This window comes from Balaenoptera ricei, chromosome 1 (assembly GCF_028023285.1).
Source record: "Balaenoptera ricei isolate mBalRic1 chromosome 1, mBalRic1.hap2, whole genome shotgun sequence".
NCBI lineage: Eukaryota > Metazoa > Chordata > Mammalia > Artiodactyla > Balaenopteridae > Balaenoptera > Balaenoptera ricei.
The window spans coordinates 166,653,004-166,679,616 of record NC_082639.1 but is presented as its reverse complement, the minus strand read 5'-3'; the positions used below and the strand labels follow the sequence as shown (position 1 = coordinate 166,679,616).

Here is a 26,613-nt window from a genome sequence, read left to right as displayed (position 1 = left end):
AGAAGAAAGCTTCAGGTTATACTCTTCTGAGGGACTGAAGTACACTGATCCTATATTCTTGAATAAGCAGCTTCATAAAATTTAGAGACCAGATAAACAAAAGGTAAAGTTTGTATTTTGTTATTAAAATGAGGATACTAACTAATGATGCCACAGCCCTGCTGGGAAACAGAAATAGGCTGCAGAGGTGCCTGCCCACAGAGCCAGGGCTTTCTGCAGGATGTAGCTGGGGAGGATGTAGATGGAACAATAACTGTCACTGTTGTTAATTTTTATAACAATCTTGTTAGGTAGAAATTGGTTTTCCCTGTTTTACAGATTCAGAAAGTGAAGATGAGGCCGAGAAAAGTTTGCCAAAGGTCAGAGAGCTAGAAGTAGCCGTGGAAGGATCGAAATGTCAAGCTGTCTGGCTCCAAATTTTGTACTTTTCCCACTTTATCACCTGGCTTCCCTGGGCCACAGTATGACAAGTAAATACAATGTCTGTAATGTTGACTTAATGACATAATTATAATGTACATAATGACATAATTATGTACATAATTATGTACAGGGAGTACACCAGACTGCCCTGAGAGTAACGTCAGGTCTAGGCATGATGTGCTGGTATGGATTTTAAAACCAGGAAAAAATATCTTGATTTGCAGCACTGCCCATTTCTAAGGTGTAAATTCTCCCACCATGGCCCAGGCATGGGTTCCAGCGCACCATTGGGTCTTCAGGGCTTGTTCCCAGGTAGCAGTGTCCAAGAAAGTCTACTTGCACCTGGTTCACTTCCCAGTGAACAAGGAAGTTCCATATTTTCCTGACATTGTGTCCCCGCTATACTACCGAACTTTTACTTTTATGTCATAATGTGACCTGTTTCTGGGAAAGGAAAGGAAAAGAATTGGCCAAGTCAAGTAAATCAAGACCATAGAAAATTCCATCCTGAAAAACCAGAGCATCCTTAAAACACCCTAGTAGTTGCTTTATCTTCAACACATACATGTGCCCAGATCTACTTGCGTTTGAACCTGATATTACATTATGATTGTTCAATGTTGGAACCAAAATGGAACTGCTTACTTTTGTTAGGTCTATAATATTGCAGATATGGATAAATTTTTTAAAATAAATAAATAACTTTGTTCAAGAAGTAGTAGGGTCTGAATAAATGCTTCTTACTATTAGCAATTTCACCTACTAATACAATGCTAAAGATATCTTTATTTTAATACTAAATATTAAAGATACTTTTTATGCTTTTTAAATATTAAAAACATATTCTGGTTAAGGATGGTGGGTTCAATACATGCACTTAGGACTGCTCTTTCCTGAAACCCTAATAAAATGACAATAAAGAATTCTGGAGAGGACATAAACTTACAAGGCCAAAGAAAATGGGAAAGGAAGCAACTGCAATATAATTTTGGAAGCTGGAACCCAGATTGGTGAGTAGTAACTAAGTTAGCAGACCCAAGAAAGATGAGTCCCAAGCCAGTGATGGGCAAGCTAGCTGCAAACAACCCGGTTCACACGTCAAAACCCTTAAAAGGCTCAAGAATTGATGGCACCACTGGAAGTAGGCATGAGGAAGCTAAGGCAAAGGGATTGGTTTTTAAACTCTGTCTAAGACGCAAGAAGGAAGAGATATGGGGACATATGTATAACTGATTCACTTTGTTATAAAGCAGAAACTAACACACCATTGTAAAGCAATTATACTCCAATAAAGATGTTTTAAAAACAAAAAAAGAAGCAGTTAGAGCTCCAGATCCCTTCCTCTGCTCTGGGTGGTTGCACCATCCCACCCTGGCAGAGTCTAAAGGTTTATTCTCTGAGATGATAAATCCCAGGGTCTCTAGACCAAAACCCACTAGGCACAGTTAAGTGCAAGGAACTGAGAAAAGAGCAATTAAGTCAAAGTTTACATACTGAATTTGAGATCTCCCTTGTCTTCTTCCTCTCAGGTGCCAGAAAACAGGCACCCACCAGGCTAGAAGAAGAGTCTTTTCTGACTCTCCAAAGAAAAGAACTGAAGAAAAATTTTAAAATGTCTCCTTCAGGTAACAGGTAAGACCTGTTACTGTACAGGTAAGACCACACTCAATCCCCTCCCATGCTCCTCCATTCAGCTATTTTATGCCTCCTTTATAAATAAGATCAGTCAGCCAACGATCACCAAATATTTGAGGAAAGCATCTAATACAAAAGAGAAAAGGAAACAAAGCCATCCTGAGGAAAGAGACACTATAGAGAACAATAAAACTAAAACAGAACAAAACTAAACTCACTCTCAATAATATTCTCAGAGAGATGAATGAAAATATTATATCCGTAAAGCAAGAATGGAATGCCATTTAAAAAAGGAAGATTTGGAGAAGAACAGTAACAACAACAAAAAGAAGCTCTTGGAAATTAAAAATATGATAGCAGAAATGAGGACCTTACTAAAATAGTTAAAAGATCAAATTAAAGAAATCTTCCAGAAAATACAGGAAAATGAAGAAGAGTTTGGCAGATAGGAAAGCAAACATAATTTTTTTTTAAACCAGACCGTAAGACCTAATAATAGGAGATCCAGAAAAAATAAACAAGGAAAATAGAGGGGAAGAAAACTATCAAAGAAATATTTAAAGAAAATGTCCTAGAATAGGCCAACATGAGATTGTAGATGGAAAGGCCCACGGGGTGCCAGAACAACGGATAACAATAGATCCATACCAAAATGCATCTCTGCGAAACTTCACAACACTAGGGATAAAGCGCTTCTTAAGAGAAAGACAGAGAGAGGTGAGAAATGTTCTATATAAGTGCTCAAGATACAGATTTCAACATTAACACAGGAAGCTAAAAGGCCATTAGAGAAGTGCCTTTAAAATTCCGAGGGAAAATGACTTCCAACCTAGAACTCTATTACCCAGCCAAAAATTATTAATCAAGTGTCGAGAAAGAACAGAGATGTTTCAGATCCACAGTATCAAAAAATTTGCCCCACTTGCATACTTAAAGGAAAAGTAATCACAGTTATATGGGTCAGCTGCAAACAGCCTTTATATGTCATAGCAATACCTTTATATAGTCTTTATATAGTCATAATAATTGAACCAAAATTGGAGCAATGGGAAGACAAGAAGTGAGCATATCTGTGGTGTAGGGGTGGGGTGGGTGGTGGTGAAAGAGGATTAAATCCTCATGTTCCTCAGTGGTTAAGCAATAGGTCAGTGATTCTCAAACTGGTCAGTTTCAGGAACCCTTTACAATCTCAAAATAATTGAGGATCCCAAACAGCTTTCTTTTATTTCACAATATTTCTGTTTTTCAATTTGCTTAGTTTTCTGTGTATTTATCACTAATTCAACCCCAAACTCACCACTGTGTTCCATAACTCTGTCCTTAAAATGTTCAAACATATCAGCTAAAATGATCATGACATCTTTCTCAAGATTTGTTTCCCAGATTTATGACCTGCACAGTCTAGACAGGTTGCTCTCTCTTAAAACTATCAATATTCACCATTTTAGAAATTAAACTAAAACTTAAAATATATGTGCATTTATTTATTTTTAAATAACAATAAGCTCATTATATGTTGGCATAAATAACATATTTTATGAAATATATTTATTTTCCCTTGTCAGAAAATTTAATGAGAAGGTTGATGTTGTTTTACATTTTCACAAATCTTTTTTTTTAACATCTTTATTGGAGTATAACTGCTTTACATTGTTGTGTTAGTTTCTGCTGTATAACAAAGTGAATCAGCTATATGTATACTTATATCCGCATATCTCCTCCCTCTTGGGTCTCCCTCCCACCCTCCCTATCCCATCCTTCTAGGTGGTCACAAAGCACCGAGCTGATCTCCCTGTGCTATGCGGCTGCTTCCCACTAGCTCACAAATCTCTTTAATGTTTGGCTTATGTTGTTTTGGTTTGTGGATTATGTCTGGGTATGTTGTTTCAGTTGAACATATGAAGAAAATCCAACCTCATACAGATATAAAGTTGGCAAATGGAGGACTATTTTAATAGCCTTTTCAGATAATTGTGGATATTCTTCTCTGATACTATACTAAAAATTGACAAATGGTGGTTTCCTAAAGGTTCACTGAAATGAGCAATCTGAAATTACATTGATAAATGTTTAGTACTCTATTGTACTAAAATCCATTAGGCTACCTTGCACTTTGAATGGATATTATGTTACAAGATTTTGTAACATAATGCAATGGTCATTTGGAAAATAGTGATTTACTGAGTTATACATATCTTCCAGATGTTGATACATTCCATTATGCAATATAAAAAAAATCACATTTGTTATTATCACCACTAATCTTGTCAGAGAAGTCTTTAAATGTTGGGAAGCTTTCAGGCTCATGGTGGCAAAATCAAGTTTTCCAAAATTGAGCCTTCAACTGACAGCTCAAATTTTTTCACTGGTAAACCTACCCCATCAGTTGTTTTCCTCTAAACAGCAAGCTCTTGCATTCATTTTTGAGAAAATGTCTGCAAAATACTTAAGTCTGAATAACTATGATTTGTCTGTCAGTTATTCTTTCAAGTAAAAATGTATTCCACAGGGGGAAAAAGGGCAGGAGCTTGCAACTCAGACAACTGCATAAGTGCTTTTCCCCCAAGACAACCATTGCACATCACTGAAGTACCTCACATTTCAACACACATTTCTAGGTTTAATAAAATTAATCATTTTTATTTCTTCATCAAGGACATTCTTAAGTGGAAATGTACTTTAAAAAAAACCTCCAAATGTGTAATTGTAATTCTTCAGTAATTAAAAGATGAAGAATGCAGTGACTAATACAGTTTGGCGCCCCTGCCTTGATTCATGCAGATGCCGGCAGTATCACCCATCGTTGTCTTACACCATCGGAGCAAATGTCCACACAGTAAAAAAAAAAAAGACAAAGGATGTCTGAATATTACATAAAAATAGTTTTGAACTCATGGACCCAATGAAAGGATCTTGGAACTCAAATGGTCCACAGAGTACACGTTGAGAGCTGCTGTAATAGGTAATCTAAAACTAACTATATCAAGTTAGTAGGAACACGGGAATGATATGATATGGAAATAGATATTAATGGAAGCAGGAAGCAGGAAATGCCCACTGCATTCCCAGTGGTGGACAGGTGTCCTTCATATCAAGTCTTGTCAAATGACTTAACTCTTTAACTTATGTGCATGTATAACTTAGATTTTTAAAACTGATAAAAAGACAATTTTTAAAAAAATTTAAACATCGTAAGTAATTTAAGCATTCTTCCAAAACACAATTTACTGCTTCAGATACACAAAGGATTAGAATACCCCTTCAATGGATAAACATGGTTATGTACAATGAGCTTGAAATGTTTCATTTTTAATGTTGATGTAATATAAGCTATAGCTCTTTGTCAGCCAATTCTAGTAGTAGAGGTAGATAAATTATAACTTATTCCAGTTCTGCCAGGAGAGTTGTGTGCTTGTGTGCACGTGTGAAATGTGCATACATGAAGATGAGCCTTTTTGAGAGTGGACAGTGTGAACTCTTGAATTATTAAGCACTAGATGTAACAGAAATCCTCCCCCATCTGAGAGGAAATGACATCCCTTGGATTAAGCTTTCTTGCTGACTGCAAGCCTCACTCAAAGAGGGTCATTGCCTCTCTTCCCCAATGCTCACTGTTCCAGAGTCACCTTACAGAGACAGACTTATAGGGACGGGCGCACACTTCACACCCCACGGTAGCTTTTCTGTGGGTAGGTCCAAGGTTCAGAACCAACCCATTGATTGGCTATCTTCCCTCCTAGAATAAACACAGACTTAGAGCAGCATCCCTGACAGAAATACAATTTTGGACGAATGGAATTGAAAGGTTAGATTCATAACAGTGAAGAAAGGGATATGTGAGGAGGGCTGGTAAGTCTGTCCCCAGGAAGAACAGCCCAAGCGCCTTCTTTCCATGATGACTTAGACTCACTCTTCTCCAGGGGAGGTGGGAGAGAGATGTGGAAGGAACGACTCAGTCACGCTCCTGTTTATGGTGAAAATACACTGGACCAGATTAATTAACACAGTCATTATCTTGGCAGTTTCCAAACACAGTGATAAATGCTAACAGCATCACATGTGCAAGGTAAGAGAAAAAAGAGCAAATCTGGGCAAATCAGGATTGTGACATTTATGTGACTAGGCATTTAAAGTAGCTGTTTTTTTCTTCAGTAATTAAAAGTGCATTATTCTAATAGTCACTTTAGTCTTATTTGTCGAGGAAAAATATTTTCAGTGTGAGCTACTTTATCTACTTTTCTACTTCTTCAAAAACTATTGATCCAGAACGTTATAATGTAAATCTTCTCAGAAAGTGGGTTTTTTTTATTAATCCTACAATAAAAATACTAAAATCTTCAGATCATGGGCCTTTGTCCTGTAAGATTAATTCTCACCAAATACTAAACGTGAACTTCATGTGCCAGAACATCTCAGTCACCATAGTTTCCATGTCACACCTTCAGTCTCATACAGATGAGCATGGAAGACTCACCAGGGAGAGCGGTAACTGATCTGCTGCTCAGTGTCTGAAGGGGGCGGCATGGAACCAGAGGACCTTTTAACTCAAGGGTTCAAAATGGCCTATTCGAGGCTCAAAAGTATAAGATATTAGACCAAAGTTGGTAAATGCAGCCCAGGACTCTTAACATTTCCTGGGTGAATAACCAGAGGTTGGGTGAAGCAGATGAGGGAGAAAAGTGAGACTTGGACTTGATCTCTGGTGCCTTCCCATTCTGCCCTGCCTGCAAAGGGTCACAGCAGCGCCCAGGTACACTCGGGGGGAGGTGTCGGGGCAGCTCTGCCTGCTGCTAATACATGCAGACAAGGGCAGCAGAGAGATATTTCTAAAGGTGGAATCAAGAGCTAGACAGGGTAATATACCTCTACTTCCTCTAATAATACAACATCTACTATTTATTTCTGGATTACTGCTCAGTTAGATAAACAGTTCACCTAATCCATAGCTATATAAATAACCAATGTTAAGATGCATTTTTCCAGATACCCGGATGGAATTCCTATCTGGGTCCCACCCTGTTTTCCCACAGCATGGCGCCTGTGCTTCTGCCCTGGCACTGACCCCAGTCTGACTTTCGTCAGAGGGCTGTGCTCTAAGCCTCACTCATCTTTACTTCCCACTCCCTGACACCTGGCATATTGTGAGTGTCTCAGAACACTGAATGAAAGGAAATACTGACTTGAATCTATTCTTCAATTGAACTGTCTTTCTCCTCCCAGGATCAGGGAGTGACAAAATGATTCTCGTGACTTTTGTCATAGGTTAAGCTGATGAAGTTACTCATCACTTATCTTATCAACGGATAGCATTAAAAAGGAGGTTGTTTAAAGTAGGAAACAATGCTAATACAGGTTGTGAAGCCAGTTAGTGGGATCCCTGTGACCCTTGCAGTGTTTATGGACACCAAGATCAGGGAGTAGGAGGGGGAGGGCGAGATTCTTCTGCATTGTGGGTGGTCAGGGTCTAGTTCTCCCCCATAGCTGCAGCCCAGCTGGACGTCAGGAGCCCCCTGAGCCCACTGCCCAGTAGTTAGGGTCATAGAGCCTGCCCACCATCGAGGCCACAGGAGTCACTCAGTGCCACTTTAAGAACACTACTGGGCTTCCCTGGTGGTGGAGTGGTGAAGAATCCGCCTGCCAATGCAGGGGACATGGGTTCGAGCCCTGGTCCAGGAAGATCCCACATGCCGCGGAGCAACTAAGCCCGTGTGCCACAACTACTGAGCCTGCGCTCTAGAGCCCTTGGGCCACAACTACTGAGTCTGCGTGCCACAATTACTGAAGCCCACGCACCTAGAGCCTGTGCTCCACAACAAAAGAAGCCACCGCAATGAGAAGCCCGGGCTCTGCAGCGAAGAGTAGCCCCCACTCGCTGCAACTAGAGAAAGCCCACACACAGCAACCAAGACCCAACGCAGCCAAAAATAAATAAATAAATTTATAAAAATAAAACAAAAAAGAACACTACTGGCTGCCCCCCTACACACACACACACACACACACACACACACACACACACACGTGCAGGTAAAGGACAGCCGATTAGAATAGCCCATCATCCCTCACTGACCTCCGACACCAAGACACACTGAGAACAGGCAAAGCCCTACCTCAGCTGTCTAAAGCACTGTGCTTTTTGTATCCCCAGGAACTAGTATGGTGTCTGGCGCAAAAAATGTTTGCTGAATGGATGAATAAATGTATGACTTAACACAGTGTGGTTATAACATAATGACCCTGCTTTTCATGTCTAGGTACTGACACGACAGAATAGTACCGTGGAGAAGACAATGAACCAAAGCCAGAAGACCTGGGCTCTGGAAGAAATAGCTTCTCCCGCTTCTCTTACCGCCTAGCCTCATCTGTACCCACCTCCTAGACACAATGCAGTCTTGCCTCTAACCCTGTCGACTCTCATTCACATCTGCCTCTGGACCAGGGTCCCACAGATATCCTGGAGGCCAGGTGTTCAGACCTGAACTCTTTCCTTGTGTCTTCCCTCGGCCTCACCCCTTCAGCCTTCCTTGAACTAGTTAAAAGCTCACCACCATGTGGCACCCAACGCAGAAACCCAGGCGTCCTTCTCAACTATCCTCTTCTTTGTCCCACCGTCCTCAAGGTCTTGGGGCTTTATCCGCAACATCTGTGGAATCAGTCATCCCTCACCCAAGCCCTCTGCTGCTGTCTTTCTCCAGGCCTCACCACCTCCCAAAGCAGTGCTCTGCCTACCTCCCTCTCTCTCCCTGTTAGCAGTAGCATTGCTACCCTACCCCCCAAAGAGTTGTATCTACATGTGGCTTCTCATTGCCTAACTACCAGGGCCCTGTACGTAGTGCGTAGGAATGGAGCCCACATGGGGCCCATTTTCAGTGTCACCTCGGTCTTCTGCCTCTTCGCCAGCCCGCAACACACCATTCTCACGATATCACTGTGCCTTCACATATCTGCTCTTCTTTCCACCTTCTTGTAATCCTGTCCCCAGATGTGCCTTCCTAATGATAACAAGCAGGGGTGTAGATTCAGGGTGCTATGAAGTAACAGTATGCGAGAGAGTTTAAATACTTGGTTCTAATAGGTGTTACATGTTTACAATATATATGTATTCAGTGTATGTGTATTCAATAGATATTATGCTAGGAACATATATACCTTATAAAACATTTAATGAGTAGTTACTGTAATTAATATATTTACACCAATTAACCCCAAATGCCATGTTGGTTCATTTTCCACTGAGCCTATTGCATAATTAGAAGTTAGCAACTACTTTGAAGAGGTTGAAAGGTTTGTGATGTTTAAATATGTGACTTCCTTTTTAATTAGTCCATTTTAGTTTCCATTGCCTTTTCTGCCAAATGTTTTCTATAAATTGCTAACAAGTGATAGAATTGACTGATTTTCACTGCAAGTCCTTTTATTTCCTTTGCCCACCCTTTCTCAGAGACACAAATAAACTGTGTTAAAATGAAAATATAAGGGTAGAATGAGGGGAAACGTATGAATAATTTTCAACCCAAGTAATTAAGTCTTAGAAGTCTCAAGAGGTGATTGTGTAATTTAAAATAAAAAAAGGAAGAAAGAAAAAGAGAGAAGGGACACTGGGCGAGGTGAGGAGAATGAAGACCGAAGACTAGGAACTAAATAAGGACAATCGTCAGGATAGGACTTGCTTAATATTGAAGTCAGATAAAACCAGAACTGCCTCATCAAGTTTACTATTAATATAAAACTTATATTATTATTAACTTGTAGAAATGCTATCTACCAAACTTCTTAATTCCAACAAATGACTAAGTGCATGCTGAATAACACATTTGTTGACTAAATTTTTCAGAGTTCAGAAGTGTGGGATTCCTCTGTGCAGGGGTTGGCTGTTCACATTAATTTGTACCTCAGTTTCCTCGTCTTTAAAATGAGCATCTCCATCTCCTTACTTCAGAGGACTGTTATGAAGCTTATCTGAGTGAAAACACACAAAGCAGCAAGCACCGTGCCTGGCATATGGTGTGCACTCAGTAAGTGTTAGCTGTAATTATTATTCTTATTACTATGAAACTAAATCAATAACATGCACATACGGCTCAATATGTGCATATTGAATTGCAAGTTGAGAGACAGTGAACTTGATAACTTTGGAGAGAAACCAAACCAGAAAAAGGATGAGCACCCCGCTAGGGGAGTGTGAAATGTTAAAAGCTCAGTTGTCTGTTCACAGGCTGACACAGCTGAGAGTAGAATGGGACTCCAGTTTTCCTCTCTGTAAATGGAGAAACTGCCCAGGGTCATGAAGTAAGTGGCAGAAGTGGGGATGGAATTAAGATTTGTGGTTCATTGCACTCTACCGTCTCCACGGTCCCCAAAGCAAAGGTCATTTCGATGGCTGAAACACTTCCTGCCCTTTTTAGCCAACCAGCCACACTCTCAGCCACCAATCAGTGTCCCCTCCTCCGTAGCAAGTGGATTTGCTGCCCTTTTTCTAGAACAGTAAAGCTTCGAAACTACCCTTGTTAGAGGCCAGCGTCCCCTGCTCCTCATTTTTTCCACAAAGCACCAGCTACCCCCATCGATCTTTTCTAGTCATTACTTGTGGACAAGAATGCTCATTCCTCTGCTCTCTGTCCCTCTCTTACCTCCTAAGGGACTCAGCAACGTGGCTGCTGCTTCTAAATGGCCAGTTTCAGAAACGGTGACTCAGCCCTGAATTTTGAACAGAGTGTCTGGAGGGAGTGGTCCACCTAACCTGACGGCAGCAATTAATCCCTCAAAGCACCTACGCCACTGGAGCATTCTACCAAAAAGGCTATTTAGTTGAAAAAGTGCAATCTGTCCTTCGAGGAAAACAAGACAACTGTTGTCTTCAGCAAAATCTCCGATACACAATCTTAGCTGAAGTGGGTTCTGAATGCATCTTGAAGCTACAGAGTGAGCCCTGCAAAACAGCCGTGTTCAAGGTGGTCATCATGTCATGACTGCTGGAAGCTGAGCTCAGATACAGGGATGCCTCAGTCTTCTGATCACCAGTTCCACCATTTTCTTCAGGCTTATGTGCATTGTTCCAGGTATGGCTACCTCACCTTTAAATGTCCTGTTAGGCTGCAGGTAGGCAGAGAGTCATGCTGTATGAAGAGTCGATCAGGCTGATTTTGTAGAATTTCTCAGTATGGGATCTCATTTTGTGTGTGCCTAAAATTTCATTAAAATCCAGTGCTTAGAAGTAAAAAAAAAAAAATTTAGAATGAATGAACCTAATCCTTAAAACAATCTTAGGAGAGAGACACTATAAAAGGAGATATTGATATTTTATGTGGCAAAACGTCACTCAGCTAATGAGCAGGTGAGCCAGACCTCCATGCAGACCTGGGCACCCTGTCCATTACCCCAAACCGAGTTCCATCTTCACCGGAGATCTTGGCCAACGGGGTCCTTTCTAAAGAATGTGTGTTAGGACATTGAGTTTAAACATATACTATTCTGTTCAATTAAGACCACAGTGTTGACAAGGAAATGGCCCTGTGGCCTCTTGTTCATCTTAGGAAATTAATATAATTCATGATGAGATTCTCAGTATTAGGCGTGTTCAGTCTGTCTCTCAGATGGGCTAAAACATGTCTCACTAGATGGCAGCATTGCTTCCACAGCCTTTTTTGTTTGTTTTTGGCCCATCTTTGTCTCAAGCTTTGTCCCCATCGGCCTCTCCACCTCCCAGCGAGAATATGTAACACAGGGCATTTATTTCTACACGACTGTGTAGAGCAATACAACATGAACGTGGACTTGCAATTCCTAGTGACTCAGAATTGCCCCAAAGAAATGTTAGCAGAGTGTGCAGTGAGTGGCTCTCCCCAGGATGTGGAATGTTGAACCAATTTGGGGAGCTGGCCCCTTCCCCTGGGGGGGAGGGGCCAGAGCAAAGAAAACTCTTTGAATCCCAGCTCCCGCGTGTTCTAGCTGCGTGACCTTGGGCGGGTCACTTGACATTTCTGGGCCTCAGTTTGTCATCTGTAATTCACAAGGGCAGCCTTCTCATCTTGCTTCCACTAGGGTCTCTGGGGTCTGTTTGCTTTAACAGAAAGGGAACCCGTCATGAACAGGCTAATTCAATCTTCGCACTGATACTACTCCTCACAGCCTGAGCCACAGGGGCTGAGGGAAACCAGCCTTGCTAAGGTGATGGAAACTGCCAGACTGGCTCCGATTAGTAATTAGAAAACTCCTGGTCACAGCCTTTAATATGGACGTGGCTGCTGCTATGTTTGCTTTTCACCTGGTACCTTTCTCCTCCCCGGAATCTCAGTCCCTCCCAGGCACTCAGATAAGCTTCCGAAGGGGTACGTTAACATTTTGAGGCCACTGGTGCAGCAGCAATGCACTAAATGGTCTCCAGAGTCCTAAAAATGGTGACTAATATGCTTCCTAAACACCTAAATTACTCCCTGGGAATGGTTTAGGCATAAGAAATATATGACTCATTAACTAATCTTCACAAATACTCCATAAGACAGAAGCATGCTAATTTGTCACGCTGAAGACTGTTAGCACAGTAAAATTTCAATTTAAAATTAATTAGGTGTGTGCCTGCGGTGGGGTAGGCAAAGAGCAGACTTGAAGTTTCCAATTTATTGAAGATTCCAAATTATGTAATAATTTTAAAATAATTTTAAAAGAAAAACATATTTTATAAATAAAGATGTAAGTGAATAATAAGAATGCAAGTGTATTACAATTACATTTACCAAAGGTGTAAACTAAGGAAAGCAAGAATGAGAGACCCGAGGACTATTTCAAAGTGCTCTTTCAACGGGAGTTCACTCCAAAATAATGAGATATTACTCTTTTGAATTAATTTAAATGCTACCCTCTACTACTCTGTAGAATTTTAAGTGATTCCTGTTTATATACTGCCGCCCCTCCTCCTTTAAAAAGGTCTTCAAAAATGGAGAAAAATGGGTCCATGGGCCTTTCAACATTTTATCAATTTACTCACTAATGGTGGGATGAGATCATCCTGTTTAGAATATGACCTTCTCGTGTAAGATGTGGTGCACGTACGGAAAGCTGGTTTCTGGTAATACGTGGAGGTGGCTGACATTGCCGGATAACATTTATTTCATGAGTTTAATATCATTGTGTGGTTTGGGTCTTGTTTTTTCATCCACCACTGGTTCTTATATTGGAAAAGAGGGCCCTGATTCCATTCAGTCTTGAGTCTGTGGAATCTGCGTTGACCAAGAGGAGATGCCCTCAAGTTTCAAGTCCCTTCACGGAGGGGTCACCAACGTGTCAGACACGATGCTAAGTGTTCCACATACATCATCTCATATAATGCCCATAACAGCGCTGCAATGGACCACCTTGCAGAGGAGAAGATAGAGACACATAACAGTAAGATGCCTGCTCGAGGTCACACAGTAAGCAAGGAAGCTGGACTTTTATTTCGGGTGCATGAGCAGCAAATCTAGCGTGACCCAACATCTAGTCCCTCATTGTTTGAGACTTGGATAAACTCATTGATAAGTATCAGCCTCAGAGTTCCTAAAAAAAAAAAAATCTGTGTACTTTGTCATTTAAAAAAAGCAGTAGCCGTTGTTACCCCCTTGGGTAGCTCACTGCAGACAGTGAGCTTGGTTCCTTTCCTCAACTCTACAGAGAAAGTGAGTATTCTGCCTGAGGAAACCAGGGCTGGGGAGGATGGCCAAATGGGAGAGGAGGTGAGATGCTGCCTAAAACAAAGATAACTGTGAAAAAGGGTCAAATCCAGGGAATCTTCTCTCTGGCATGATTTCACTTCCCTCGCGCAGCAATCCTCAGCTCTGCCCTCCACCCCAGCCTGGCCTCGGAGAGCTGGAGGAGAGGAGTGAGTCAGCCCCCCTCTGCTTGAGAGAGAGTACCACATTCCCACACCCCTCAGCTCCCACACATGCAAAGGACCGAGGGGAGAATAAGAAACACTTTTAAGCCACATAGCACCTTACTCACTATTTCTAGCCTCTTTCTAGGGCCTAGAAATATCTCTGAAGGAGAAAAACAAAAGCACAGACCATTCCACCAACTTAACCCAAACGATCAGCTTGGTCAGTAGAAAAGGAACAGAACCTTTCCAGCACTAGTCAAATTAGGTCCTCAGCGTAAGCTGAGCTACCCCAGGGAGCTCTCCAGGAAGTACTGTTTACATTTACACCTATGGTTGTGAAAGCACAGCTGACTTTAAAGGTAGTATGTAAGTTCAGCAGAGGGGGTGGTTATTACACACACAAAAAAAACACACAAAAAACTCATGTGTGATTTTTTTTTTTTTTTCATTTCACCTGACTCTTGAGGTATTCTCCATCTGGATATGGGTGTGTGTGGATACGACTCTTCCCTCACTTTCTTGGCTTTGCCCTTTGCATCTTTTCCCCTTCCCTTAATTTTTCTCCCTGCACAGAACAGAATGGGAATGGTCCACTGCTGACCAGCTGTGAACATCTGCACCTCCTTCGTTTTTCAGAAGTGGATCAGCAAGGAAGAAGCATGGGTGTGCTCACCTCCACAACGCTACCTTCACCTTTCACCTATCTGTCTGTCTGGCATCTACGTGGCATCTATCTATATGTAGTGAGAGGGACTAGTGCCCCCCCCCCAATTCATGTCCACTCAGAGCCTCAGCATGTGACCTTATTAGGGTCTCTGCAGATGTAATTAGTGAAAGATTGGGATGAGATCATACTGCCTTAGAGTGGGTCCTAAATTCAATGACCAGTGTCCTTTTAATAAGAGGGAAGGGACGGAGGAGAAGACCTTGTGAAGACAGAGGCAGAGACTGGAGTGACATAGCCACAAGCCAAAGAACACCTGCTGGAAAAGACAAGGAAGAATTTTCCCATTGAGACTTCAGAGGACCACGGCCCTCCCAACACCTCAGTTGTGGACTTCTAGCCTCCAGAACTATGAAACAATAAATTTTTGTTATTTTAAGCCACTTAGTTTGTGGTAATTTTATTATGGCAGCCCTAGGAAACTGATATACTATCTTTCTGTCTATCTATCTATTTATCTATCTATCTATCTATCTATCTATCTATCCATCTTCATTGTTCCCTTCCCTGCACTTATTACACCACTGCCAGATAAATTGTTCTTTAAAGCTGTGGTTCTTTGCCATGGCAGTTAAAACAAAGCCTGGGTCCCACCTGAGATATTCTGATTTAATTGGTCTGGAGTATGGCTTTAGACGCTGGTATTCTTCTTTAAAGCTTCCAAGCAATTCTAGTGTGCAGCCAAGTTTGAGAATTCCTGCTGTCAAGCAAGGAAATCTTTCCATTCTCCTGCTCTGAAATCTCCAGTGGCTGTCTTCTGCCTACCAAATTAAAAAACGAGAGCAACTAACACTTACCTTCTGCTCTGCAATGTTCAAGGTGCTTTCAAATTCATGTGAACCCTCGAAACACCAGATGACATAAGAAGGAATACTGGGGCAGTTCTATGAAACCCCTACAATCTGGTCAGCAGACCCTACAGAGAAGATGAGCTTCCTTCTACAGATATTCCAGCCAAGTCTCTCCACAACGCTCCCACCCCCGGCTTCGAATGTTTTCTGCAGTTTCAACATATGAGATACTTACATAATGGTAATTACTAGCTACCCGATGGAGAGTGCCTGTGATATGCTTGTTATTATGATGCTATAACAATAGGGAAATCTGAGACAATTGAAAACCATCCGCGCAGTATGAGTAACCTCTCATTCTGTGGAGGCACCCAAATGAAATAATCTGACTTGCTAATGTACTGTCTGATCCACCGGGTAACGTAGTTTGTTGTGTGCGATGAAGAGGCCACGTTCTTGGCCATCCTGCAGGTTTCCACAGCAGCTCCTTGGTCTGCATACCTCATTAGCTTCTCCTACCAAGCTTTTCAGCTACCAGATGCTTATTAGTCTCCTATTCCTATTCCTGAAGCAAATTACTGAAAGTTTTGCATCGTAAACAGCACACATCTATTCTCTATTCTGTAAAGTTCAGGAGGTCAGACATCTAAAATGCGCTTGCAGTGCTGCTTCTTTCTGGAGGCTCTAGGGGAGGATCTGATTCTTGATTTTTCCAGTTTTTTAGAGGCCGCCTTCACTCTTTGGCTTACAGCCCCTTCCTCCCCCTTCAAAGGCAGCAAGGTTATATCTTCTCTCTTCTGACCTCTGCTTCTGTCCTTACATCTGCTCTTTCTGACTCTGATCTTCCTGTCTCCCTTTTTTGAGGACCCTTATGATTACATTGGACCCACACAGATAATCCAGGATGATCTCCTCATCTGAAGATCCTTAACTTTATCATGTCTGCAAAACCTCTTTTACTTTGTAAGGTAGCATATCCATAGGTTCCAGGGATCAGGACATGAACATCTTTGAGAGGCCCTTATTCAGCCTACCACCCAAGTAAGTGACCAGATAAAAAACATTTTTGTAATTTCCTGATGAATTTTGGGTGTTCCCTTCAGCCCATGGCCCTGCCCATATTTATAAGAGGTTATGACTTTTTTGGAATTTCACCCTGAGCACCATATTCTTGAGAAATGCTCTGTCCATGACTGAGTATAAAAACTGATTCTTTTTCTTGTGTTCAGCATTTGTCAGAATTTATAAAGATGATAAATGACACTCATTTGGCCATCTATAAACAGGAAAAAACAAAAACCCATGATGTTAAAAGATTGTGACATCTTATGCTATTGGCCTGGCTGGACAGACCAGCAGCAAATGGGCAGCAAATTGGCACTCGGGCTGGCCCAAGAAGGGCACTTTGCATATTTCAGGAACAGGCAGCTGAGCTCTGGAGGGCTGCAAAGAACGTGAATGGGAATCCTCCACTCCTGACACACTGCAAACACCTGCCCTGTTCCTTCGTGAAAAGTGGCTCAGTGAGGAAGGAGCACATGTGTACCTCACCCTGCAGGCATCAGCTGTACTACCCACGTGCTTCCAGGTTCCACAGATCCATCACAGTCAAAGCCTCTGAGTACTGGAGCACTAGTGAGCGAAAGTCCACCTTCCTCTTCCAAGGGCCCCTGGAAGTCCTCCATAAAAGGGTCAGCACCAAGTCCTCCCATGGCTTCTGACCTCTGAAGAGCAAGGCTTAGGTACCGCTCGGTTCAGCAAACCTGGAGCTGTTTCCAGGTTGGTGCTACTATTGCCTGTCTCTTGCCCACATCTTCAAATATTCAATACAAACTCTAATAATGCCTTTGCTCACTAGGCACAATTAATTCCTAAAGATATAATTAAGACAATCCCTCACTGACTTCAACCAGAGTTCAGCCTGGAATTATCTCTAACATTGATTCCAGCGGTTGTTGTCTGAGAAAGCAGGATAATTTTTATCAAACTCATTTTCCCTCAAATCAAGAAATGCGCATTGAATACTTCATCACATTAAGGCTTCATTACGGATTTATTACTTATGTATTAATCTAACATCTTCTCGAATTTTCTTGACAAGTTCAATTTATCAAAGTCCTATAAAATAAAGTTCTTCTACCCTTTCAAATGCCCCTGTATTGAGGGGGACATCAAAAAGCTACCTGGACTACTTTCATTGCCTCCAAGGATTTATTGACTATCATTAAGATACTTCAGGTTAAAGATTAGCTTGGAGCCAATTAACTGGTGGTTTCCACCAAAAACTTTGAGGTCTGGATAGGTCTTATAGCCTGGAATTTTTTCCTAAATCTAGGGCCAGTCAGGAGAAACAGCTTTAGTGTTTCCTTGAGATTGGAGCTTTCCCTAATGAGCAGCCATTTTTTTATATGTCAGTTGCTGTCAGAAACAGGAGAATAAAATGAATCTATGTTCTCAATGAGCAAAAGACATCAAACATAATCAGGAAGCTCTACCCAAAAGACACCTCCAATCTCCCAACCTTGGGTTTCTCCTCTGGCAATGAGGGAGCTGAAAGAGAGCTGATAGTGGTTTCCCTGCGTTACAGTTTACAAAGTACATTCATACTTTTTTCTTAATTGTTCCCCATGTTATCTTGCAAGGTAGGGATTTCACTCATAAGGAAATAGACTAAAATGTTAAGCTACTAAAATGAGGTTCAACAGTTGGTGGAACCATGGACTTGAATTAGGCAGGACCATCTCCAAATCTCCCACCATGATGCAAAAGGCAATTACCATCCTATAGTAATCACCAGCGTTCTGTGATTATGAGCATTATGTAAAATCTTTCCTGCACGTACTTACTGTAATAAATGTAAATCAGGCAAAAGCAGTTGTCTTTCAAAAGAGGTAATTAATCTGTTGTGAACTACAAGGAAATAATCCAGACATGTCTTTTCAAAGTCAAAACTCATGTGATCAAATGAAAGTTCTAGAGCATTCTCTGCTTTCCATATATATGTATTGATGGTGTTAAATGTCTGCAAGTTAATAAAAGAAAGTCTTTCTTTGAAACAGTCCATCTTAACAACTTCTGTGAAATCAGCTTGCTATGAAAAATTATCTTTGTGGTTTGTTTGCCATTTTTGATATAATCTCAATGTCTCCTAACTTACTATTTTTCTTACCTCTCTGGATAGGTTCATATTTATCTGTGATGCTTATAGGTTCCCTCTCTTTCTGGAGGTATTTGAGAAACGTGAAGGATACAGCAAAAGAGAATCAAGAAATCTTCCTATTGCAGCCTTTGAAGACTGCTACACAGTGGTGTAGGAAACAGGGGACTTGAGGGATTTGAGGGAGACCCTTCTATCACCCATACAGAGGTTTTACCCTGCTCACTCTCGCAAAGCCTGCCCTCATTTTTGTCATCCTCCCTGCACTTAAGTGGCAGAAGGGCAGCGTCCTCTTCTCCCTTGCTTCTACAGGCTCCGGGTCTGTGGCTGTGGAGAAGCACCAGCGGCAGCAACAAAGTCTAGATGCTTCTCTGCCCAGGGAACAGCTCTGGCACTCAGCCAGAGGGCCATCTGCTCTGTGGGGAGGGATATGGGAGTAAGGGTGAGCAGGAAAAGTGAGGTCAGCTTTCAGAGCAGTCAACCATCTCTGCCGAGCTGGCCAGACTGTGAACTGCAGAATATTTACTGCCGGGAGACGTCCATAACAGGAGCCATTCAGTCTAGCCAGACCCAGAGCCCCCCCTCTAGGGCATCAGGAAGACATAGTCATGACACGGGGACACTGGTTCACAGCCAGGCACCAAATCTCTTGATCCCAGAGAGATTTCCTCTGATCCCTTTAACTACTGCTCAGGGGAAATGCAGGAATTAGCCTGTTCTGAGTTGGAAAGAAGCAATCCAATTTACCCAGGGCAATCTCAAGTTGGTAGTTTACGGGAATCAACTTTGTATCTGGCTTTGGCCACATCAACCCACCTTGCCCCATGGGCTGGACTGGGAGCCCTTCTGCAGGCTCTCAGAGCAGACGGGGCATCTGTCTTGCACTCACCTCCCTGGCTTATAATGCCCCCTTCCGGGACTTCCCTGGTGGCGCAGTGGTTAAGAATCTGCCTGCCAATGCAGAGGACACGGGTTTGAGCCCTGGCCCAGGAAGATCCCACCTGCCGCAGAGCAACTAAGCCTGTGTGCCACAACTACCGAGCCTGCGCTCTAGAGCCCACGAGCCACAACTACTGAGCACACGCGCCACAACTACCAAAGCCCTCGCGCCTAGAGCCCGTGTTCCGCAACAAGAAAAGCCACCGCAGTGAGAAGCCCGCGCACCGCAACGAAGAGTAGCCCCCGTTCGCCGCAACTAGAGAAAGCCCGCGCGCAGCCACGAAGACCCAACGCAGCCAAAAATAAAATAAATAAATTTATTAAAAAAAAACAACGCACCCTTCCCCTGCTTCCTACCCTAAGGGCCACAGGACAGGAGCCTGGGTTTCCAGACCATGGCAGAAGCCCCCACCAACACATAGCATTGTGCCTGGCACTTGGTAGAGCTTAATAAACGTTTGTTATTGTACAGGAAATTCTTTTTCATCTGAGGTAGGGGGAAAAAAGGAGGAGCAGAAAGAATTATTATGCAAATTTAAAAAATGTACCAATACTCCCTAATCTTCCTTTTAAGCTGCATCTTTAGCTCTCCCCCTTACACAAACTTTCCCCACACTTTGAATATTTTATATGAAAGCACCAGTTCTAAGTTCTTCTGTCTTCACTCATCAGTGCTGTGCAGCAGCTGAATCTTCTAACTAGCACCTGATACACGTTACAAGTGCTCTGGGGCGCTGGAAGGTGAAATGTGAGTTGTCCGTGTAACATGAGTATGTGGCTAGCACAGCCCAGGATGTGTAGAAAATATGACCTGGGTAGAAGGATGTGCACCAGAGCATTTTATTTATAGTAGCAAAAACCTAAGCTCTAATAATTGATGCTTGGTTATATAAATTAGGACATGCTCATATAATGGGTAGTATTTATATAATGGAATATTAGGCTACCATTAAAGATCATATTTTAGAAAAATAGATAATGGCATGGGAAAATGCACCTAGTATATTAAGTGAAAAGCAGATCAGAGAATTGAACATAATCACAATTTTAGAAACTGCATGCGTAGAAAATCCTGGGAGGAAGTACACCCAAATGTTAGGTAGTCTATTTCTGGGTGATGTTGATTTTTAAAGGCCTACTTAAACTGTTTCATACTTTTTAAATTTTATTTCACAACAGACATGTATTCTTTTTTTATAATTTTCAGAATTGTCTATTTTTAAACTACAAACCAAAAAAAAAAAGCATATTATTCAACAGTGGAAAGAAGCTATTCTGTTCCTGCCCTAGATGGTTATGTTCAAGCATTAGACTATGAAGCCCCACCCAGGGTGCAAGGGGTTCCTCATTATATTTATATCTATAACCCAGAAAATTCTGTCCAAAGGTGAAGTGGCAGCCAGGCGCCCACAAGTCAAAAGAGGAGTCCTCTCCCTCGGTATATACCACGTCTGAAAAGAAACCATATCTGGAAGAGATGTTGACCAGAGATTGCTCTGGAGTAAGCTAAGAAAGTTGGAAGCAGCCGTGGCAGGGAAAGCCGTTCTCCTGGGCAGGGGAGAGCTGGTGTTGGCTGGGCAACGGCTCTGTGGCCACAGGTAATTATTCCATTTCTCTAAGCATCCTGATCCCCATCGGTAGAAGAAAGATCTAACATCTGCCCTGCCGACCTCACGGGCCTACTGGGGGGTTAAACAAAATGATGTGTGCTCTGTATTTTATAAACTACAAAGCATCCAGCAATGAAAAGTTTGGCAGCCCAAGAACGCTAACTTCTTAAGATAATGATCCATGCTCCCCACTTTCTTTCAAGATATCAAGAGGAACAATCTATATTCCCTTCTACACTCTAGAAATTTCACCAGGAATTTTATCAGCCACATTTAACTCAATTTATGTTTCCCAGTACCCTTGCCCCATGAAACAAAAACTATGCTATGTGTTCACTCAACGTGTTCCTTTTTTCTCCTGGGCATATGGACAGATCGGCCTGCCCAGACTCCCCTGAGAGAAGGTGCGACCAGGAGACTGAACTCTTGCCCCTTCCAGGCTGGGTGCCCACATGTCCCTGTGAGATCCTCCACCCTCTCTCTTCCTCCAGTTCCTGGCTGGTTGTACAAGGTCTGGTGGAAGACTCTGAGGCCTCCGGAAAAGGGTGACGTGCTAGATGGAGGAGGCTGAGTTCTGATATCAGAGTGGAAGGTCACCCACCAAACACCCCATACAACAGGGACACAAGCGAGAAACAACTCGAGACCACTTGCCACCCCAATTACCTACCCCAGCTGATACACTCTACAACCTTGGTCACCTCTCCACCCCAGAGCGACAGTCAACACTTTCTGCTGCTTCCCACATGAGTGACTCAAGGGACGCAGAGAACACATATGGTAAAGCCAACCCTCTTCCAACAGAAAACTCACACGAGCAAAATTAAGACAAATATTTTAGATTCCTTGGCAGATTTAAGACCTGCTCTCTTATTTCTATAGGGAAACTTGAGAGTACATGCTAATTTAAATAACTGAGGAGAGAAAATAAGAAAAGGGGAACACACGGTTGGTTACCTAATCCCACATTATTTAAGGTGGGTTGAAAATAGAAAAGGGTTAAGGTCTGTCAAGTTGGGAGAGATTAGGAAGGGAGTCCACCTCTCCTTCAGAGGGTAGAGACAATGGATACAGAGCGCTATCTTGGATCACTGGTTCCTCATATATTTTATCTCTATTTAGCATTGTTCAGCAGGGCTACATGGAAACATTAGGCTCTGAGTTGGGGTGTTCCCAGGAGGACAAAGTAGAGACAGGAAGTGTTGCCCACTTCTCTGCTTTAACTGTAGCCAGCCCTGTCCTTTCTTGCTCAGAGGCTACTTACCTGGTAGGGGTAGAGGGTGACCCCGTTGGTTCTCGACAGGGACCAGGTGCCGTCCAGGTACTGGTGAGCCTGGATGGCCACTGAGTTGAGGATGTTCCCATTGCTGGGGCTGGTGGCCATCTGGAGGCTGACCTTGGCCTGGTGGGTTGGAGACCCACTCTTCTTCTCCGCCCCATTGCTGACCCCGAGGCTGTTGGGTTTGCTGCTATGCTTATTGGTGATGAAGGCTGTGTAGTTGGAGGAGGCATAGGAGGTGGGCACAAAGGCCCAATCCCTGGGCTGCTGGAGCCCCCCCACGTGCCGGGACCCCACCGGAGTGGGGATGTTGGAGAGGGCTGGGGGCGAGCAGGGTGAGCCATCGAAGTGCTCACTGCCAGCCGCCTGTTCCAGGGTCAGCACCATCTGAATGGCCTCCTGCTTCAGCTGGTTCAGGTGTGTGGCGCAAATGTCACAGCGGTTGTCCCTGTCATTCCATGCCTTCCGGATGGTGTTGGGGACCTGGAGCTTGTCGTGAATCACAGCCGAGAAAGCAGGGTCCTGGAGAACACACAAACAAAAAAATAAGGAGAGCCTATCAATCAAGGCTGGTAAGCGCAATTCAGATGCCTGGTTTCTGAGTTAAGCCCTATAGATGTATCCAAAGAGTTTGACTGTTTGATTGACATCCAGCAAAAATGAGCAGCCAGATTGGCAGACGAGCCTCTAGTTGACAAGCACATTTGACAAATGTAAGATTTTTATAGTGGAGACTTTAAGGAATTAAAAAAAAAAAAAAGCTTTCTAAGCATCCTCCTTACCAGGCCAGTCAAATAAGAACATTCCAGATTCTTCCCCTTGTGTCCACTAAAGAATTATAGCTATACCTGGACGCTCCCAAGGTGCTCATTAAGTAGACACAAATGGTTGTCCGGGCCTGGCAGGAGTGAGTGCAGTCACTCTGGACCAGTGCGTTGTGGGTCCCCGTGAACTACGGAAAGTTGGCAGCAGGTGGAGGTACTACTTGTGACCCAGAATAGAGATTCTATTCTAAGAAAATCCTAGCTTCATTAACACCGTGTGCTAAGTGCCACTGGAAGAAAACCAAACTAAACAGATTCTGGACCAGAGATCTAGCCTCTCCAGCAGCCCAGCAAACCCCTACAGATTCACTCTGTTTACCATTGGCCCCATGGCAGGCTGGCCATACCTGTACCCATGTGTCTGATATCCTGATCCATCAAAAGAAAAATGTCTCCTTGATAAACAGTCCAAGATACTTTTCCCCAGAAACTTCATCTAAAACTATTAAAAACTCTTTCGTTCAGAAGCGCATATCTAAAAGAAATCTAAAAGAAAGTGAACTTAATGAGGATGATTTCTTTCATTTACTTTGCTTTAATTTTTATAGGAAAGCAAGACTGCACAGAGAAATAAGCACTAGGTGTGTTAACTGGGTATCAAAATATTTGGTTTCTAGTTCTGGTTCTGCTACCAATTAGCTGTGTGACCTTGGACAACTTACGTAGCCTCACTGAACCTCGCATCTGTCACGCAAGGCCGTGGCCTGTCTTTATTGTAAGGTCCTTCCAACTCCATGACTCTGTGTAGGGAAATGGAGACAGGAGAGGACAGTGTCTGCATATATGGACGGAGCCACTATGCTATTCTGGGGACCTGGTTGAACTTCTGAGATTCCACAATTGCTGCAGGTAATTGATGCAGCTTATCTCAAGGCCTATTTTCCTTAGGACATTGGAAGAAAAGCTTCCCTTCTGAAATTTGCTGGAGCTTTTTTGGGGTGGAAACCCCATCAGGGCTGACTGGAGTTTGATGAGCTGTGGGTGGGAAGGGAGATCAGCGGTGAGAGGGTCACCCTTAATTACGATCCATCTTGATTATGGGCTCCAGCATTTTGTTTCCCCTGTTTAAATACCCTGAACAACTCTTCAGCGTGCACTGATTAATTGATTAATAAATCAAGAGGCCTCTTTACACAGCAGCAGTGAGGAGTGGCTCAGGAGGTGGAAACTCAAGACGGTCATAGAAAATGATGGGAAACAATAGGAGGTCAAGGGTGATCAGGTCTGGCTGACGAAGCGATGCAAACCACATGAGACGTGCTTGCCGCGCCCTCCTCAATGAGAGCTGCTTTGTCCAGAGTCCCTGATCAAAACTCAACATGTGTGGGACCCAAAAGGGCCCCTTAGGGACCATTCTAGAGCAGACCATCACCTCAGTTTCCAGATAAGGAAACTGAGCTCCAAAAGGGTTAAAAGCTTGGTCTACAACCAGACTTCTTGACCTCTAGTCTATGATTTTCCCCTTCAAGAGCTAAAGAGCCATATTCATCAATGGACTCATAATTTTGCCCAGACTTAAGGCTTTGGCCACATTCATCTACGAAATGTTCATTTATTCAAAAAGAACTATCTGGGCCTCCATATGTGTCAAGATATAGATTCTTGGGCTTCCCTGGTGGCGCAGCAGTTGAGAATCTGCCTGCCAATGCAGGGGTCACGGGTTCGAGCCCTGGTCTGGGAAGATCCCACATGCCGCGGAGCAACTGGGCCCGTGTGCCACAACTACTGAGCCTGCATGTCTGGAGCCTGTGCTCCGCAACAAGAGAGGCCGCGATAGTGAGAGGCCCGCCACCGCGATGAAGAGTGGCCCCCACTTGCCGCAACTAGAGAAAGCCCTTGCACAGAAACGAAGACCCAACACAGCCAAAAAAATAAATAAATAGATAAAAAAGTGAAATTCTTACAAAAAAAAAAAAAAAAGAGCTGAGTTGGATCTATGAGCATCTAGTGACAATATTTAAATTAAAAAAAAAAAAAGATAGATTCTTGCTTTTTCACATAATGAGAATTTTCCCTTGTCAATATATGTCATTTGAAAATGTGATTTTTTTTTAATGACCACATGGTATTTTATCCTGTAGCTGTTTTGTAAGTCATTTTTTTATTCCCAGGTCTACTATATAATTAGAGGCAGCGTGAGAAATCAGAGACTGGCATTCAAAAGCAATCTGCCACCCATGGCTTATGCTTTTCAGGCACCAAACTATTTGGTCTCAAGAAACCTCAAATTAATTGCTTACTTAGAATATTTTGGTTAACCCAATCACCTGGAGGAAGCATCACAGTAAAAAAGGCAGCAATAAGATCAGTCCCATCCACACATCATAGTTTATTTTAGATCCTTGTAGAATCTAGATGTGACTCTGACATCTGCAGCTGGAGCAGAAAAGATACATCCACTCCACAAAATCAGCCTGGTGCTGGGGGCTCCTTTTCTCTCCTCTTCTTGGTTTTCACTGCTCTCCCTTGAAGCAGTTCCTTCCGCACTCAGCCTACTGTTATTTGCTGCTCGACTTGCCACAAGCAATGCATGTTGGCCTCCAATGTGCCAGGCCGCACAGCAGGCCAAGGATCTTGGGATGCACGAGAGGGGTTCCTGTTCTCTCTGAGTTCACCCTCCAGAAAACCCACTTGGCTCCTGGACTGCCAAATGCCACACCCCCTTGCTGCCGCCTCTAGTCTGGGACCAATCGGCACACACTCAGACCCATGCAGCTCAGCGCTCCCCTCCCGGTTCCCGAGGGGTCTACAAAATCACCTTGAGCACCGGAGCTGAGCCCACCACCAGGAATGGCCCCCCGACAGCCAGCAAGTGGCAGAGCCCAGAGCCCACTGTTGTCTCATCCAGAGGAAGGAGGAGATGAATGCTTTAATGAGTCTTCAATTGCTGACGGATGTCAAAGAGGTGTTCCCTAAATTAAGCCACCCTTGATCTGAAACTTTATGTGAGTTCTTATCATCAAAAGGCTTCAGTAAGTCAAAAGATACACCTTATGGAAACTAAAATCCCTTTCAAGTGCTGGTCTACACACTATAAATATTTCAGTGCAACTCAAAACTTCGAAGAGGAATGGTCAACAGACATAGCTTTCTGTAAGTGCTGGAACAAAGGGAATACTGCTTCAAGGGAGAGTAGTAATAAACAGGGAGAAAAGAAGTTTTCAGAATCATGGACGGCTCACACTTACTGAGCTTTCCTGACATGGACACAAGAAGAACTGTGGGAGTGCCCTCTGGTTTAGCTGGCACCAAAAGAATCCTGCACTCAGAGAAGGAATGAGTTAAGCGTGCAGTCTGGCATGCTACCTAGTGCATGGGCTTCAAACACATTCATATTGTCTAGTCCCGATTCATCTCGTGACTTCAGAAAATAGTCAAAT

At 43.0% G+C, this 26,613-nt stretch overlaps 1 protein-coding gene across 2 annotated transcripts in view; it reads right to left on the bottom strand.

Moving 5' to 3' along the window:
- Positions 1-26,613, bottom strand: part of KIF26B (kinesin family member 26B) — a 487,970-nt gene that overhangs the window by 285,456 nt on the left and 175,901 nt on the right. For both annotated transcript variants that reach the window (XM_059941090.1, XM_059941099.1), the window contains one exon: positions 22,395-22,931. In XM_059941090.1, the coding sequence (XP_059797073.1) occupies positions 22,395-22,931 (537 nt within the window). The remainder of the gene's footprint in view (positions 1-22,394; positions 22,932-26,613) is intronic.